General features: G+C 32.9%; 1 protein-coding gene across 2 annotated transcripts; it reads left to right on the forward strand.

The window, feature by feature from the left end:
• Positions 1-7066: 7066 nt before the first annotated feature.
• LOC123924026 (V-type proton ATPase subunit a1-like) lies at positions 7067-17607 on the forward strand. Of its 2 annotated transcripts, none has more exons than XM_045976791.1 (18): positions 7067-7577; positions 9153-9197; positions 9893-10012; positions 10167-10274; positions 10755-10868; positions 10991-11170; positions 11291-11428; positions 12178-12285; positions 12421-12528; positions 12659-12807; positions 12952-13105; positions 13483-13643; positions 14511-14717; positions 14810-14993; positions 15084-15167; positions 15544-15743; positions 15831-15890; positions 16888-17607. In XM_045976791.1, the coding sequence occupies exons 1-18, from the start codon at positions 7434-7436 to the stop codon at positions 17090-17092; spliced, it is 2469 nt and encodes an 822-aa protein (XP_045832747.1). In that variant the 5' UTR covers positions 7067-7433; the 3' UTR covers positions 17093-17607. The 2 variants fall into 2 exon arrangements, with proteins under 2 accessions (XP_045832747.1, XP_045832748.1); XM_045976792.1 differs by lacking the exon at positions 7067-7577 and adding an exon at positions 8928-9047.
• The last annotated feature ends 1274 nt before the right edge of the window (positions 17608-18881 follow it).

The raw sequence follows: 18881 nt of genomic DNA on the forward strand, positions 1-18881 counted from the left end.
CACGTGATATATAATGTATGATTCAAAGAGCCATATTTGATACGTAAAAAAACGAGAGACATATGATTTTTTACAAGGTATATATATTGACGGGAATATAGTTGTTGTGTTATTTGTTATTGAAATGCATGACTATATATAGTCATATTTAACTAATGAGAATGAGAGAAAATAATTAAGTGTGAATTATCCAATATTAAATTTTTTTTATTTAAAATTAATAATATATTTATTTTGTCATATTTTCTTTAATTAATATTCATAACACTTAAATTTTTAAATTAAAAATAAAATTATTAATTTTATATTACGTTCAAAATTAAATAAGAAAATATATATTATACATGTTCATTTTAATATGAGGTAGTAGAGTTTACGAGTTGAATCTACTTTTTGATTTCATTTAGCCAAAATGAGTTGACGTAAAAATTAGATTCTGACAACTTTGCTTAGCGGTTCAAGGTTCAATTGGTCGGATTAGTGTTCAATCGGGTCAGACCGTTTTCAATAAATTATAGTAATAAAATATAATATTATGCTATTAATATAATTTTATAATATTAAAATTCACTTGTCAAAATAATAATATTAAAAACCATAATATATTATAAAAATACAACTTTTTTTTTTAACAAAAATAAATTACGACTATTAAAAATTAATAATATCAATATATTTTTTGACAGATCCAAATACAGTAGTTAGTTTGTTGGTACTAAGAATTTTTAAGGGTCATGCTAAACAGTGCCCCTGGGGCACTAGTTAAACATACTAAAAAAGGAAACAAATGATAAAGTTAATGATGACAGAGAATAACTTTTCACATCATTAAAATATTGAATGCACAATTTACGAGATAAAACTTCTATATTTGTATCCTTAACTAGTGCCCCGGGGGCACTGTTTAGCATTTTCCAATTTTTAATGTAGATAGTTAACACTTAACAATTTATCCAACAAAACTACACATTGCCCAAAATTTTTCGTTTCCAATTAGCAGTTGTACGCATGTACCTATACTACAATCTTTAAATTAGCAACAGTACCTATTTTCAACTATACTTATACTTTTCAATTTTTAATGTACAGTATACTTTTACATCAATTTTTACTCTACAAAATTCATCCAATTTTTTATACTTTTTGACAATAAATCTATGTTTTATTCACAAAATCATTAACAATTATTAACACTAAATCATGATTAATTGGTTTAAAAAATTGGTAATGATCCATCCCTAAAAATTACTAAGAATTAATTTTAACTTTTTTATTTTTTTATTTTTATTTTGAAATTGTTTGTTCTTTTATTTTATTTTTTAAAAGTGGCTATCCATTGGATTTAAAATTAATAACTATCGATGATCCATTGGATTTTAAAATTAAGGTGGATGGATCTAATCCAATCCATTAACTAAATGGATGGATTTGATCCAATCTATTAACTAATTTTTTTTACTTATGGACGGATTGGATGAATCCATTAGTGAATGGATCATATGGATAATGGATAAATGAATTTTTTTGACACCCCTAATTACTACTACCACTAACAAGAGCTTCATCTCTCTCTCTCTCTCTCTCTCTATCTCTCTCTCTCTCTCTCTCTCTCTCTCTCTCTCTCCCCCTCTCCCCCTCTCCCTCCTTTCAGATCTACGACTACTCATTCTCATACATTTCTGCTTCATTTCTACTGTATTCTCCAATCTATACTCCTACTGGTTTACAAGTCAACTCGGATCTGACATGGTCCGGTTCCCGGTTCAATCGGTCGGTCCAGTTTTAATTACTTGATCTTGATAACCATTTTCAAAAACACTATTGAAGATTGATGACAGTCAATTATATGATATTTTTAGCATCATTTTAGGGTAGTTTTAGTAGCAATTGAAGACTAAAAGCAAGCAAATACCTAGAGAAATGAAATTACGTGGACAAGAAGCAAGAAAGGTGGAAAAAAGCATAAAAAGGGGCAAAAATGTAAGAAAATGTGCGCACCGTCATACCTACGATGAGATCCATCGTAGCACGATGGAAGCGGTTGATAAAAACAGAAAATCTGGAGAAAATCTTTCATTGTGCCACGATATGACCCATCGTAGCCACGATGAGGCGAAATTGAACGCCATCGTGGCCACGATGGATGCGCAGAAAAAACACAAATCCAGCTGAAAAACTATAAATAGAGCCATCCTGTAACAGCTCGGGCCCCTTTTCTACGTATTTAGTAGGCAATCCCGGCTGTCACCTCACGATCTTCTCCACCCCCCTCTCTAGTGGAGTTTTTGCCTTTCGTGGGAATCGAACCATGTACCATGGGGTTCAAATACGTGTTCAATCCATTCCCACTATCAATTGAGCTACGTAGCCCAATTGGTAGTGAGAATGGATTGAACACGTATTTGAACCCCAGGATACGTGGTTCGATTCCCACAGAAGGCAAAAACTCCACTAGAGAGGGGGGTGGAGAAGATTTTGATGTGACAGCCGAGATTGCCTACTAAATAGGTAGAAAAGGGGCCCGAGTTGTTACAAAAAAAGGCGCCTTTTTTTGTAACAGCCCGTGGCCCCACCAACTTAGGTGGTCCCGGCACTGCCACCTCACGATCTTCTCTACCACCCTCACTAGTAGAGTTTTTGCCTTCCGTGGGAATCGAACCACGTACCCTAGGGTTCAAATATGTGTTCAATCCATTCCCACTACCAATTGGGCCTCAATTGGTAGTGAGAATGGATTGAACACGTATTTGAACCCTAGGGTACGTGGTTCGATTCCCACAGAAGGCAAAAACTCCACTAGAGAGGGGGGTGGAGAAGATCGCGAGGTAAGAGCCGGGATTGCCTACTAAATACGTAGAAAAGGGGCCTGGGCTGTTGTTACACCTCCTCCTTCACAATTATTCATTCAGAAATATTGAAAGTTATTCCAATTTTCTAGTAGAGTTAGGAGAACTCTAAGGAGGAGGCAAGGAGGGCCAAGGAACTCCGAGGCAATAAGGTTCCTTTCTTTTTATTGTCTTTGTAATTTTATTTTCCTAGATTAGGTCGAGTAGATAACTCCCTTAGGACTGCTTGAGACATGCAATTTTGGTTCAAAAAAGTTTATATTCGATTGTTATTCAGTTATTTTTCTCTAATTGTCTTGCTTTAATTCTTGGTTCTTAATCTTGATCATGTTATAGAATGAACCCATATGAATTAGCTGATCCCGTGACAACAGACTAATAGGCCCGAAACTAAAGACAATTCAACCGACCAAACATGAGACCATTAAATTCAGTATCTGATGAAGGGGGTAGGATTAAGAGTTACACTTAGTTAAATTCTGCATTGTGTAGGTGAATCAATCAAGTAGATAGATCTTGTCAAACGTTGAACTTCTAAAGGTAATGACGCCTTTTTAAATGATGAACTCGTTAAAGGTGAGGATATTATAAAACCAAGGGAATCCTATCAACCATTGATTAAACATATTACAAATTGCAATAGAAAAAGAATAGTAAAACTAAACTTATTTTAATATAAATTAATCCAGTAGATTATAACCAATAATGAAGAAAAAAATAACGCCGGTTACCAAGCAGGACTAAGGGAGGGATTCAAAACACTTAACCACCTCGTGCGTCTACTCGCACCACCTTTTATTTTAATTGTCTTTTTTTATTGTTCTTTACTTTTAAATTTTAAAACTTTCTCAAAACCAATAAAGCGAATGCAAAACACTTTTATTTTTTAAATTCCTAAGCAAAACTAGTAATTTTGGCACAATCCTTGTGGAGATGATAACTTATCACTTTATTACTTGGTAGCGATTCTGTGCACTTGCAGAAACCTCCATCAAAGATTGAAGATGATATGTATGGAATGGGTCCTTCGGGAGCAATATAATATAACCCATCACAAATTAAATAAGGGTCCGTTTGGGTAAACAACTTATACAAATAGCTTATAGTATTAGAGCTTTTAATACGGGAGCTTATGTCATAAGCTCTTATGCTTAATAAGCTATTTACATCTGGATAGGATTATTAAAAAGTACTTACATAAATTAAAGTGTTTGGATGTCTCATCACATAAATAATTATAAATTTAAGATTTACTTTGCATAAAAATAAATAAATTTAATATTGACTCGAAAAGATAAATTAAAAAAAAAAAGTGGGATACTTTAGAAAGATAAATGTGAAGAAGAAAAAAATAACTTTAAAAAAACAAGATGAGTTTAAGATCGACTCAAAAAATAAATTCTAAACAATATGTTAGTATTGTGTAAAATGGAGCAGGTGAGATTCGAAGCAGAATCCTTTTTATAAGCGAGAGCTTGTTAAAATATGACATAAGTAGCTTATGAAATTGTAATAAACACATTTTGTTAATTTACCCAAACACTAATATAACGACTTATACCAATAGATAAGCCCACGTAAGCTTAAAATAAGTCAATTCAAACGGGCCTAAATATTCCACCACTAAATCAAAAGCTTTACAAACATTAACCATAACCATTCACAAGAGGATCCAACAACAACGCGATGCCAAAGACATTGGTATATATGTTTCTTGTTTTATAATTTGAAGGTTGGGTTAGAGGGTTTTGAGAAGAGAAACTTCACGTTTAAATTTGAAGGTGAGATTGGTTGGGTTGATTTTTGTTGTTTTCCAAGTTTTGATGAATGGTATGAATACCAATGATGAAAGAAATGGTCGGGTTTGAAGGTGAGAAACGTTTAAGATGATCTTTGCTTCCATGTTCTTGCTGCTTTTAAGATGTTTTGGGAATTTTGCGTGTCAATTTGATTTTTCAGTCCCCCAACATTAATTTCATTTAATTGTATTTCACCTTTTGGTACTTGCCTACGTCGACTTCGTTTTGGAATGAGAATGACCGCATCTTTTATATTATAAGGCTCTGTTTGGTAACATAAATAAGCTAGCTTATAGCTTATTATATGAGCTTATAAGCTTGTTTCAAAAAATTAGAGGTGTTTGGTAACAAGCTTTTTGTACTAGCTTATAGCTTTTTTTCAGATGCTATTTCAAGTAGCATTTGAGCTTATAGCTTATAGCTTTTTACACTTTATTCCATTTTTACCCTTTAATTTAATAACTACCCACTCTAAAAAATAAACTACCCACTATCAATTATGTAATTTTATATTTAATAACCACTTTAAAAGCTAATTTTACCAAACACTTTAATTTCAATAAGCTAGCTTTTCAGCTATCAGCTATAAGCTAGCTTTTCAGCTATCAGCTAGCTTATCAGCTATCAGCTAGCTTATAGCTTATTTTTACCAAACGGACCCTAAGTTTGTATACACAAGCAAACTCTAAACCCTAATTTGTTTTTCCTGTTTTCCATCCATTTTATCTTGCAATTTTTATTAAAAAATAATACAATTTTGTCTTGACTAGGATTCAAACCCGCAACCCTTTAATGCAAGACAATATTTCCAACCATTATGGCAAGTATACCAATTGTGATTAAAATTATGTGCAATAATTGATAAGCACCATCAATTTTAAAAGTATATCATATCAAAATTATTGTTGACTATATTATTCATCACGAAATATTTTTATGTCTTTCCTGATCAATGATTTTTTTTTCTACCGGATCATAAATTTAGAGAATAATTATCATGTGAGATTTGGAAAGTTATTATCACGTGTAATTTGAAAAGTTATTATCAAACTCAATTCTACTAAATCAATTTTTTTTGCAATACAACCAAACACAACCATAGTCATGTCACTAATCACATTCATTATTTTGTTTTTAATATTGCAGATTTAATATTAACCGATGATCAATTGATATAATATGCACTAGCAGACCAATTGTGATTTAAATTATGTCCACAAAGTGTTAAGCTCCATCAACTTTCATAGGAAAGATTTCATACGATAATTAAGCACCATCAATTTTCATTGCACAATTTAAACAATTAAAAACCGATAATCTCTTATATTATAAGCTTGCTAACATAAGCTAACCCTAAACCAAAATTTTTTTCCCCTCATTTTTTTTTATTGCAGCTTTATATTAAAAATATACAGATTTGTCATCGAACCTGCATCTCTTACTTACAATAAAATCTTTCAACCGCTAAAACATGTGCTTCAATTATGAAAGAATTTAGGAATCCTAATATGTTAACCCTGTTTTCAATAAATTTGAACTGCGGAATTAATCACAATTTTTATTTATTTATGGATGTCTACTTAAGTTTATGTTCTTGATTATGTCTTTAATTTATTTTTTTTAACCTTTAATTATCATCAATTTTTTAACCTTTAGTTATCAGCAATTTTTTTTAATAAGTAAACAAAACGATGGGGTTCAAAAATTATTTAAAAAATATATAAAATATAAAATAAGCACATAAACAAATATATAATAATTAGTCTATGAAATTCCATATACTACTCTTATTGAAAATGCCCTTAGAATTTTTGTATTTTATTTTTTATTGTTACATATTACACCTAATTAGACCCATGCACCGCATGGGTGAAAGTTCTAGTTATGATCCAATAAGTCAACAAAAACGATTTTGTGGTGAAAGATAATGACCTCATTTGCTAACAGAAGTTCGATGAGTGACTCTTTTGTTGCCTCAAGCCGATATTATACCGGAGCCAAAAAATAGTAATATATAATAAAATTAATATATTTATATAGAAGAGCAAGACTTCAATGGTCACTTTACCATATAGTGACACTCACATAATTTTTAATTATTTATAAAATAATTAAAATAATAAAATAAAAAATTTAAATTTTATGAATGTGATCAAGAAATATAATATAAGAATAATTCTATATAGAATAAATATTAGTTTTTTTATGGAACAACTAATAAACCTACATTCAAATAAGTGAAACAAAGTACTATTATTCTAGACTTAAAAAAGAAAAAGGAAAAAGAGTTAATCTAAGTCTAACCACTAAGAAAAACAAAAAAATACATTGACGTTGTAAATTTTTTGATTTATCGTTTGATCAATGACAAATATATTTTTGTTTGGTCTTTAAAAAGAAAATGTCGAAATTGTTAAAAGTAGAATAAATATCATGATCTGGTTTAAACTCCGGTTCCTCCAACTTGTCTATGTGAATTTATAATGCCTTTGTGATTTCGATTTTGTAATGTATATTTAATAAACTAGTATTATTTTTGACTTTATTTTGATTGGATGGATGTGTTTTTCAGTCAAAATAAAAATCCTTTAAATCGCTTTATTAATTAAGAAACATTAATTAAAGTTATTTTTCCAGTTCCATTGTAATGACGACAGTTGCGACGAGAAAACTGAAGCGGAGTGCTCAAGTTGAAAGCCTCCGAAACTAACCAATCCTTGAAACACAAGAAAACGGTTATTATTTTCTCAGATTTCAGATCTATATCAAATTTTCCATTCCCAAGAAAATGGATCATTTCACAGATAAATTACCGCAAATGGATCTCATGCGTTCCGAGAAGATGACATTCGTTCAACTCATCATTCCCGCCGAGTCCGCTCACTGTTGCATTACCTATTTAGGCCAACTCGGTCTTCTTCAATTTCGCGACGTAACTTCTCTCTCTCAGATCTCAATTTTCATGTTTCCAATTCCGCATTTCGTTTTTCGCGCCTTTTTGTTTTTGTTTTTGGTTCGGTATTTGTTGATTTTGAATGCGGAAAAAGTGTGTTGTGAAATGATTGAAGTGCTGCATTGTTGAATTCGTGTGTTGAATTTTGGAATTTGGTGCAGGTGCGTCCATTTGTTCATAGAGGTTGTTTTCTTGTGCGATTGATTTTGACGTTAAGTGCTTGAAATAATTATTTAAGCACGGACACCGCACACGGACACCGATAATAATTTAAGAAAATGACATAATTAAATGTAATCATAAGTGTGTCGTGTTGGTGTCGGTGTCAGTATACCGACGCATGTCCGACACCGGGACACGCCTAATCTGAGTGTGTGTGCTTCATAGCATTTTGTCGAATTGTTTTTGGTATTTGAATCTGAATAATGGTTTGAGAGTTGTTGATGAGTGAACAGTTTGGTTGCGTTAATTAGTTGCTTAAGTTTAATTTTGCATGCTAAATGTTTAGTTTTAGAAAATGATTTTCTGGTTTTGCTTTTAATTAATAAACACACTTGTTTCCTATTTTCAAAGATACGCGTTGGAAAAAATGTTTACTATTTCACTGACGTGAGGACATCGGACATGACATTGATACGAGGCATTGATAATAATTTCAAAAAATGAAAGTGATTGAATACCAGTGTTGTATCAGTGTCAGATATCGGCACTGTTACTCTGTCAGAGATTGAACACGCCTTCAATATTCTATAAGTACTACATAGCTATTTCACATACAAAAATTTGAAAAAAATTGAAACGCGCCTAAAATATTTGTCAAAAAAGTATTTGAAAATAGGAAACAAAGTGTTAGTTCTGTAATAAAAAGCGAAAACATGAAATACAAATACAAAATGTTTTGTCAAACCAAACTGACCCCACTGAGTTATTTTAGATTATTTTCTCATGTCACTAGGATTTCCAATCCTAGTTAGATTGATTCTGATTGTGTGTCAATGTGTATACTACTACTACTACTACTGATAATGGTAATTAAGGGCTTCTATGTGGCCATATAAGTAAAAATTGCTGGAGAACCATCTACATAACATATACATCTTGAGATTTGTAGCTCATTTGAGACTATAATCTTGGTTGGATCTCAATATTTCAGGATATGCTTGCTATGCAATAACTTCAATGTTTTCTGTTCTTGATCTATTCTCTCATACATTTCACTGGTAGAGACTAAAAGTGGGGATTCTATTTTAATTATCGATGATATTCTGTTTTGCAATAGCTTATACATGCAGTTCAGTGTCGTGTAATGATATTCTGGCTGGCAATATGCTAGCTACCATGTGAGTTAGGAAATATTCAAAGCTTTTTTTTTTCCTTTACCGTCATACGTGGGCTTCTCAAAGTAATTTTAATATCCCAAAGTTTCTGGTTTAGACCCAGCTAGAAAAGGTTTTGTTGTTGTAAAATTTCTAGTTTGTTGGATGTTTGAGATGTAAAATTCTTCTATGATCTTTAATCACTGCATTTCTTATGACTGTATTTTCTCATCTGTAGTTAAATTCTGAAAAAAGCCCCTTCCAGAGAACATTTGTTAACCAGGTAATCGACACTGCACTATTAGAATTCCTGTTTCTTTTTCATTGCCCTCTTTATTTTATTTTTACCTTTTGGAATGTTAACACATGAATATACTGTTTATGTTAAGATTAAGACTTTATTTGTGTTTGGGATTTTGAATACCTTACTCGATTTCTTAAGATAATAAGAAATTGTATAAAGTAGGTTGTTTCATGTGAATCAGATTAGAGTTTTCCAATCTACAGATTTTTCCCATCCTTTTCTAGAATTTATTGCCAATTGAATTTGGTGTATAATATATTGACATTGACATATTTGTTGAAACCGATCTTCAGTGCAAATTTTTGGAGAAGCAATTATTAATATCAAGAAGCCAAAAAATGTAACTTCTCATTGATGTTCGTCAAGAATAACAATTGAATGCTTGAAGCGGCAGGAAAACAAATTAAAAACCCATAAGAAACATGAAACTTATTTAGACATACTCAATCCATAATATTTTAATTGGATAAGAAAACAAATGATGGACTATAGTGAAGTTTGGCATCCAAGATCACCCAAAATGTTCTAAGATACAATGATGATATCATGAGATATTTTATATGTATTCTATCAGCTATAGTAACTAGTTTTTTTGGATTAGATATATTTATATCTATCTTCAAAAGTTATATCGATCTATTAACACATATTAATTGCATTTTGTTTTTTGACAGGTAAAGCGATGTGCAGAAATGTCAAGAAAGCTACGGTTCCTCATGGATCAGATCAATAAAGCTGGGATAAAGTCTTCCCTTTCTGTCTTGCAATCAGATACACACTTGGAGGATATAGAGGTCCTTCTCTATTTTAATTCTCTTTTCTTTATCAACATGATCATTGTCCTGTAGCCTGCAATATACTGGTTATCTGCAGTTTCACTAGTTTATGTGGGGATTGTTTGTCTTGAATCTGACATTTTAATTTCTGTGGGTTTCTCTCTTAAACCAGACACAACTTTCTGAGCATGAACACGAGATAATTGAAATGAACTCTAACAGTGAGAAACTTCAGCAATCATATAACGAACTCCTTGAGTTCAAGATTGTACTGCAAAAGGTATTTTCCACGGCTATTTGTGCTGAGCATATTCTCTTGTTACTTTCAAAGAGATAATCACATGCTCTGTTATTTTGCAAATGGTTTTTCCTGTTCGAAAAGAGTTTGCAACAACTGTCTTTCTTATCATAGCTTAGCATCAGTTATTACTTACTCCCTTTGACCTTAATTATAAGCAAATATTCCCTTTTCAGATTCATTGAATACTATATCTGGTCTTTAATATAGACCAAATACATCGGTTATTCAATGAATCTGAAAAAAGAATATTTGCTTATAATTAAGACCGGAGGGAGTATTAGAGTGTTACAGTTCAGTTGTTGCTCTACATAGTTGTGTTTTTAATCTACTCCATCAAATGATATTATTGTATAGATAATTAATTAATTAATACAATCCTGATCTTTTAATTTAATATACCTCCTGTACTCTCTCTCTCTCTCTCTCTCATATACATATAGTTGTATGGGCATATTTCAGGCATGTGGTTTTCTAGTTTCAAGTCATGGCCAGATCGTTTCAGAGGAGAGAGAACTGGAGGAGAATGCCTACTCAAATGGAGACTTTGTTGAGACACCATTTTTGTTTGAACAGGTTACTTGTGGTATCCCTTATTGGCACTGATATTTTTCTACTGTTAAAAGTGTAAATTCTGTTACTAGTTTTTCAATTTTATATTATCCTGTAAGTTCACTATAATAATTTTTTTTGTATAGGAAATTGTGCCTGGCCCATCAAAATCAAACCAATCTGGTTTAAGATTTATCAGTGGGATAATTTGTAAATCCAAAGTTCTCAGGTTTGAAAGGATGTTGTTTCGTGCCACAAGAGGCAATATGCTTTTCAATCAGGCACCAACTGATGAACAAATTATGGATCCTATTTCAGCCGAGATGGTTTTTTTTTCTTCTTCTCAATTTAAAAAAAGCATAATTTAGCTTTAGTTTTAATCTATATTTAGTTTGTTTTGGTTTATTTTCCCACCAATTTATGCTTTGTTTTGAACTTCTTTTCAGGTTGAGAAGACTGTGTTTGTTGTGTTTTTCTCTGGAGAGCAAGCAAGAAGAAAGATTCTGAAAATTTGTGAAGCATTTGGTGCAAATTGTTACCCTGTTCCTGAAGATATAAGTAAACAAACGCAAATAACTCAGGAGGTAAAAATGCTTAGCTTAAGAACATGTTATCTGTTTTCCTCTTCAATTGTATTGTAAGTTTGTAACAGAGGCCAAGGCCAATTATGCTCTAATCTCTAGATAATACACAGCTATTTGCGTCTATAGTTTAAGCTAAAAAGATAATATAATTTTTTTTTTTAAGTTGCATACTAGGGACTTCAACATCTTAAACTTCGGCCTTTATCATAAATTAATATGCAGAGAACTTGTCTTGCAATCCAAAAGGTTTCTTTTTATGTTTAAGATTTCAGTTTGCAATATGATTTTTTCTGGAGATCTTTTCCAGCAATATCATTCAGTAGTATCAACAAAAACTCATAGGGAAGGGAGAAAAAGTAGAGTGAGTGGACCTTTAGGTTCTTGATGCTGTTTTATATCACTCCATGTCACCATTGGTAAATTCAATATGAAAACAGGTAGTTGGAAACCGTAGAAATTATAAGGTTTTCTTTGAGGAAGTAGGAAAAGAGAAAATATAGAACAAATAATTATTGATATTGTTTAGATGTGATACAAAAGATGATGAATGCATCTAACCCTATTTAATCCTAATTAAAAAATGAAACAAATCATGAAATGCAATCAAATATGAAAGCCAATATTAAGAATTATCAATGGTACTCTAAAAAGTTAAAAATAGAATAGTGATATTGTGAGATACTTTCAAAATATTCCAACAGAAACTATATGATTTATTTATAATTGAAAAATATAGTAAATGATTACAGGTTTCATCACGCCTTTCTGACTTAGAGGCAACTTTGGATGCTGGGATTAGGCATCGGAATAAGGCTCTATCTTCTGTAGGAGGTCATTTAGCAAAATGGATGGACATGGTAAGACTTAGCTTCTGAATGACTTCTTGTCTAAGGGTTTTATGTTGCTTATGTTGTAGCTTAAAAGAAATCCTAATATTTTATCATTGTTTGATTTATGAACCAATAGCTCTCATCTTTGTTATCTTGTCCTAGGTAAGAAGAGAGAAGGCTGTATATGATACGCTGAACATGTTAAATTTTGATGTCACCAAAAAATGTCTTGTTGCAGAGGGTTGGTGTCCAATATTTGCAACAACACAGGTTTTCCCCCTCAAATTTATTGGATCCTCAGTCATTGTTTTGCCCTTTTAAATTTTGAAGAGTTGCAAACACCTTTCATCTTTTTGTTTTATATTTTCTAGTAAAATGCTTGCATCTTCTGATTTTCCAGATTCAGGATGCACTGCAACGTGCAACTTTTGACAGCAATTCTCAAGTGGGGGTAATCTTTCATTCATTGGATGCACTGGAATCGCCACCAACATATTTTAGGACCAACAATTTCACAAATCCATATCAAGAAATTGTAGATGCATATGGGTGAGCAAATATTTACTTTGTTTATTAGCAGTGATACGAATAAGTTAATGTGTTGAAATAAGTTACCTTTCAAGAAGTTAGAAGTAGATGGCTACGTTCTGTGAAAAATTGAAAAGACTCCTAACAAGCCATTTTATCCGGCAGTGTTGCAAGATATCAAGAAGCAAATCCAGCAGTTTACACAACTATTATATTCCCGTTTCTTTTTGCGGTGATGTTTGGGGACTGGGGTCATGGAATTTGCCTGCTGCTTGGAGCATTGGTTCTTATAGCACATGAAAGAAAGCTCAGCAATCAGGTATCGTCATTCTAAGTGTGTCACAGATAAAGTAGCAATGGAAGATTTTACCAAAATATCATAATGTGCCTCACATGCGGCATCTATTATGATTGATCTTCTTTGAAAAAATGCTTAATTGAGATATATCAAATTGGAACATGCTTCTTTTTCCATCTGGTGTTTAATAGGATCATGCTAATGATGTTAAAGTTTGAGCATCCAGATTTTCATAATAATTTGGTGCAATTTTTAGCCATTTATAATAAGTTTTTGCCCTTTAATATATTGAAAATGAAATATATTTGGATAAAATTGCAAATATATACACAAAATATCATTTACCTATGTTTGGCTCTTGGCAAATTAAGGACCTAAAAATTCTATTTGATTGCCAGCGACTGGGAAGCTTTATGGAGATGCTATTTGGTGGGCGCTATGTGATTCTTTTGATGTCACTATTTTCAATGTATTGTGGGTTAATCTACAATGAATTCTTCTCAGTTCCTTTTCACATATTTGGTGCGTCTGCTTACAAATGCCGAGATATGTCATGCAGGTGTTCTATTTGTCTCTTTCAGCCTATAATTTGTGTCAGCTGGATGTTTTTTTTTGTTTCAGTACCTAGATTCACAATGCATTACTTGTTGGTATTTTAATATTACTCCTTTAATTCTATTTTGAGTTAATCTACAGAGATTGTTTCTCTTTTCCTTTTCACATAGTTAGTGTGTCTGCTTAAATGTTTCGAGATAGTTCATTCAGCTGTCTTCTATTTGTTTCATTACAAGCTATATATATATATATATGCGCAGTTAACTCAGGTGGTTGGGATGGGTAGGTTTTGGGCGAAGGTCAAAGATTCGACCTTTCGTTCCACATACGTAGCCCGGTTGGTGAGCTAAGGGTTACCGAAAGAGTTTTAAGAACGAGGTCTAGTGTTCAAACCCTGGAAATTAACATAACAACTAATTTACTAACATTTGCCTATCCAAAAAATAAAACTCACCCATTCATGTCATGTATAAAATATGAATGTTAATTTCAAATCACCTGTATGCTATGACTGTTATTCTGAAAAACTGAAGTTGTGGACCATAATGAGAAGAATATCAGATGTATTTGGTTTAAGTTATGAGAGAAACACCTGTATGCTATGGCTGTTATTCTTAAAAACTGAAGTGCTGTTTATTTGGGCTTGATTCACATCCCCTTAAAATTATTACCTTCAAATTTACGTAAATAGGACCCGTTTGTTTGCCTTCTCTGGTCTTCTGTTTGGCTCTTTTTATGTTCCTTTCAAACTTCAAAATAGTGCTAATTTGGGTATTTATATTGTCAGAGCATGTATAAAATGAAATGTTTTTTGTAGCCAGGCTTTAACTTGGTGCTGTTTAATTTTCCATCGTTTTCCACCTCTTATTAGGGATGCACATACTACTGGCTTAGTAAAATATAGAGAACCATACCCATTTGGTGTGGATCCCAGCTGGCGTGGAAGTCGTTCAGAATTGCCCTTTCTGAATTCTCTCAAGATGAAGATGTCCATTCTGTTTGGTGTGGTGCATATGAACTTAGGAATTATGTTAAGTTACTTCAATGCTCGTTTCTTTGGCAGTTCTCTGGATATAAGGTGTCTTACTTTTCTAACTTTCCAATGTACCTATTACTCTGCTAGCTATCCTTTGAGTAAAATGTTTTAACTTGCTCTGCATGTTGCTTTAGGTATCAGTTTGTGCCGCAGATGATTTTCCTTAACAGTCTATTTGGGTATCTTTCCCTTCTCATTGTTGTCAAGTGGTGTACTGGCTCTCAGGCAGACCTTTATCATATAATGATTTACATGTTTTTAAGCCCCTTTGACATGCTTGGTGAGAATGAGTTGTTCTGGGGCCAAAGGCCACTTCAAGTATGGTCCTGGTTCCTTTCATTTTTAGTTAATTCTTGTTGATATATTTAGTGTTTTTCATCTTTTGAAATTACTGTTCATGATATGCAGATTTTGTTATTGCTTCTGGCTCTAATTGCAGTTCCATGGATGCTCTTTCCAAAGCCTTTTATATTAAAGAAACTTCATAATGAGGTGCCACTTTTTCCTCCCTTATGCTTGATTTTATTGCTTGAGAGTTAATAACTTTATTTCCCAAACTTTTTAATTACATGTAAATATGTCTACATTATGTACACATGCTTATCGGTTTGCGTTTCCCCCTTAAGACTGTTTCTGCGTATGGTTGTCGAACAACAAATCTCCCTGAGATCCATTTTAAGATAAGTTTTTGTTGGACTAAAATAAACAATTTTTATATTACTTACAACTTCAATTGGCTAAGCTGATTATTTTTGTTTCTAGCGATAGTTGGCCTTTGTTATGTGTTTTTGTTGACTGCTAGTTATTAACAAAGCAATGCCACATACTTTATGAGGATTATTATTTATTTATCGTGATGATATTATAGAGATTTGAAGGACGCAATTACGGTGTTCTTAATACCTCTGAGATAGATCTTGAGGTGGAACCGGATTCTGCCAGGGCCATGCAACATCATGATGACTTTAATTTCAGTGAGGTCTTTGTTCACCAAATGATTCACTCCATTGAGTTTGTTCTGGGTTCTGTTTCAAATACGGCATCATATCTCCGACTTTGGGCATTAAGGTTTGATCAGCCGTGATTTTCCCTAATTGCCACAACTTGCTATTTTATAAACTCTTGATTTGATTGACTTTTGTGGCTACTTTGCAGCTTGGCTCACTCAGAGCTTTCAACTGTTTTTTATGAGAAAGTCCTGCTACTAGCATGGGGGTGAGTGACTTATAACCTTTGACATGTCGTACTATGTTTTCCAAACTCTTCGGAGTTATTTCTGTTTCCATTATCTTCTGTGAAATTTCCCCCTTCATTATGCATCCCATAGTATATAAATTGTAAACTACTACAATAATTTATAGCTGAAGTTGGGTTGAATGTTTATCCTGCAATTAATGCTAAGTGGATGGACTTTTAGAGTCCACTGGGTCGTGCACTTGATTTTTTGGCAGAGGAATGATGTTTTTTATCATGTGAACTTAAGAGGAAGGGTAATGGCAATAGATAATATCATAATATGAATTTAATCATCAAATTGCTTAACTTGTTATTTGACTATACTCTTGTAGTTGGTTTTGTAGGGCAATAGCCAACATACCTTAAATTCAAAGTATTTTCATGTACCAGTGAAAGTAAGCTTTATAGATTAGGATTGTTGAGATTGAATTACGAAATGAGTATCATTAGTTCATTGCTGATGATAGTTAGAAACTGTTTCTTTATATAGGGATAAGTCGATAAGATATTATTATAATGTAGAGCACTTTCCGAACAGGCATATTATTGATTGTGTTTTTGGTGCAATTGTCATTAGACTTCTGCCTGACAAAATTACTTTAATCAATTTGGGTGAAGCTGTTAATTTATTTTGTACGAGTCACTTGTTGTTCCGTTAGATTAGTATAGCTTATGATGGGCCCCTGTTTAAGAGTTGTTACTTGTGAAGATACAACTATGCAACCAATTCCAATTTCCACATATTATGTATTGAAGTATTTCGTTTGTCTATGGGGTCAAGTTGCAGAAATATTTGTTAAAAATTCAATGAGAACTGCATGAAAAAACCCGTTATCATGTCTGCATTCTTTTGTTGAGGTATTTCATGCTCAAGAATTATCCATTCATGTTTGCATTCCTTTGCATTTTTTATGTTTTCTAATATCATTTTTTCATCTTTAATCATTGATGTCATTGCTGATTGCAATTATAATAGGTATGACAATCTTCTCATTCGGTTAGTGGGGCTAGTTGTTTTTGCATTTGCAACTGCTTTTATACTACTTATGATGGAGACTCTGAGCGCTTTTCTTCACGCCCTGCGACTTCATTGGGTTGAATTTCAAAATAAATTCTACCATGGTGATGGCTACAAATTCAGACCTTTTTCCTTCGCCACCCTAGCAGATGATGAAAATTGATCAATTCTTGTCTGTCTTGGGTTATTGACAAAATATATGCAAATGATGATATATACATAGATATATGGAACACAAAATGATAATTTTTTGGGAACCAATTTGGTGGCTATGGAGGTGGGTTTGCTTGATATTTGACCAAGCAACAGAATTCTGGCTCATTTTCTCATGGCTATGCTGGTGTGACATATTTCGACCAACTGTCGGTTGATGTCATGTAATAGAATTTTCATTTTTTTCATTTTATCACTTAGCGTAGGAAAGTTAGAGAAGAGAATTGTTAGACTAATTTCTGTAAAGAGATGTCCATCATAGTGTAGCTATTGGTTTTTGTTGTTGTTTCGGTTTACATACACACACGATGTAGCTTGGACTTCTGGAGGGTAGGCATATTTACTCTGAAATTTCATTGTAATGAGTTTTTACAAGTTATAATCCCATCCTTTTATTTCCTTATAAGGTTTAATAATTATGAAATACTGAAGTTTGTTCATCCCTCTTAGAAAGGCTTATCATAATTAACTGTTTAATAATTACTATTATTTTTTGTGTATATTGAACTTTTATCAATAGTTTTTTGTTATTAAATTGAACTTTATCAATCTATTTATTGAATTAAAAGTAAAAATAAATAAATTTGGAAATTAATGTGAGTAACACATGCTTGTATGCCATACGGTATGATCTTTATTACGGAAGAGGTGGATAGGTGGTGTTGGAATCCGAATGCAAATGATGGCTTTTCGGTGAAGTCGGCTTATGAATGGCTTGATCACTCGCTTGTGCCTAGAATTTTAATAACCACTTTTGAGGCCTTTTCGTTTAGAACTATTTGGAAATGTGGGGTCCCTTCGAAAGTTAGTGCGCTTGCTTGGCAATTATTTCTGGATCGAGTTCCAACCAAAGACAATTTGTGCCGCCGCAGAATTCTACCTAGTGAGAATATGTCGTGCGCTTTGTGTCAAGTGGAGGCTGAAACTTCTCGCAATCTTTTTATGCACTGATTTTGCTGCTCAAATCTGGTATGCAATCTGCCGCTGGCTAGGTGTGGTTCTCCCGCCAGATGTGATGAATTTGTACGGGACTTTGGTCGGGTGTGGGAGAAATAAGTGTGTGAAAAAAGGCTTCTCTATTGTCTGGCGGGCAGCTATTTGGGTTATTTGGAGGAGTCGAAATGATATGATTTTCAATAATGTGGCAGGGGTCGTGGAAGATGCGGTGGGGTTGATCCAAAGATTATCTTGGCAATGGTTTGTTAATAACATGGCCAAGGGACCATGCTTGTTGTATGAATGGATATGGAACCCGATTGTATGATAAGGTGAGGATGCTGTTTTCTTCTTCCCTGCTACTGTGTTTGGTGTGCTGCTGCGTCTGGTTCGGAGGGGCAGGGGCCTGTAGTTTTTCTGTTTTTGCTTTTCTCTTAGGTGTTGCCTGTGCGTTTTTTAGCCTGCTGTTTTTCCTTTTTCTGTTTGGCTTTGGGTTGTTTTTGTACCTAGGAGTTGGCCTGTTGTAATCTGCTTGTTTCTTGACAAGTTCATTTGTATGCTGTACCCTTCTCTTTTAGCCTCATGGTACTCCTTGTACTGTGTATGTGCTTAATAAAATTTGTTTGCAGTTCAAAAAAAAAAAGTATGGTCTTTACTTCCAATACCTTCACAACTCAAGATCAACATAACCTGTTTTTGTTTAAAACTTGTGTTTGACCTTGCAACGAAAATAACACCTATTATTTCCTCCTTATGACTCTAGTACACTTTAAAAGATTATTTCAGGTAGGCAAAACATATAA

Source organism: Trifolium pratense, linkage group LG4, assembly GCF_020283565.1.
Source record: "Trifolium pratense cultivar HEN17-A07 linkage group LG4, ARS_RC_1.1, whole genome shotgun sequence".
Taxonomy (NCBI): Eukaryota; Viridiplantae; Streptophyta; class Magnoliopsida; order Fabales; family Fabaceae; genus Trifolium; species Trifolium pratense.

What these genes read in the sequence shown, in the direction of transcription:
- LOC123924026 (XM_045976791.1), top strand. Translation starts at nt 7,434, where the DNA reads ATGGATCATTTCACAGATAAATTACCGCAAATGGATCTCATGCGTTCC. An exon ending in CACACTTGGAGGATATAGAG is followed by an intron (nt 10,013 to 10,166) that starts GTCCTTCTCTAT and finishes CTCTTAAACCAG; the next exon opens with ACACAACTTTCTGAGCATGA. An exon ending in GGCAGTTCTCTGGATATAAG is followed by an intron (nt 14,718 to 14,809) that starts GTGTCTTACTTT and finishes ATGTTGCTTTAG; the next exon opens with GTATCAGTTTGTGCCGCAGA.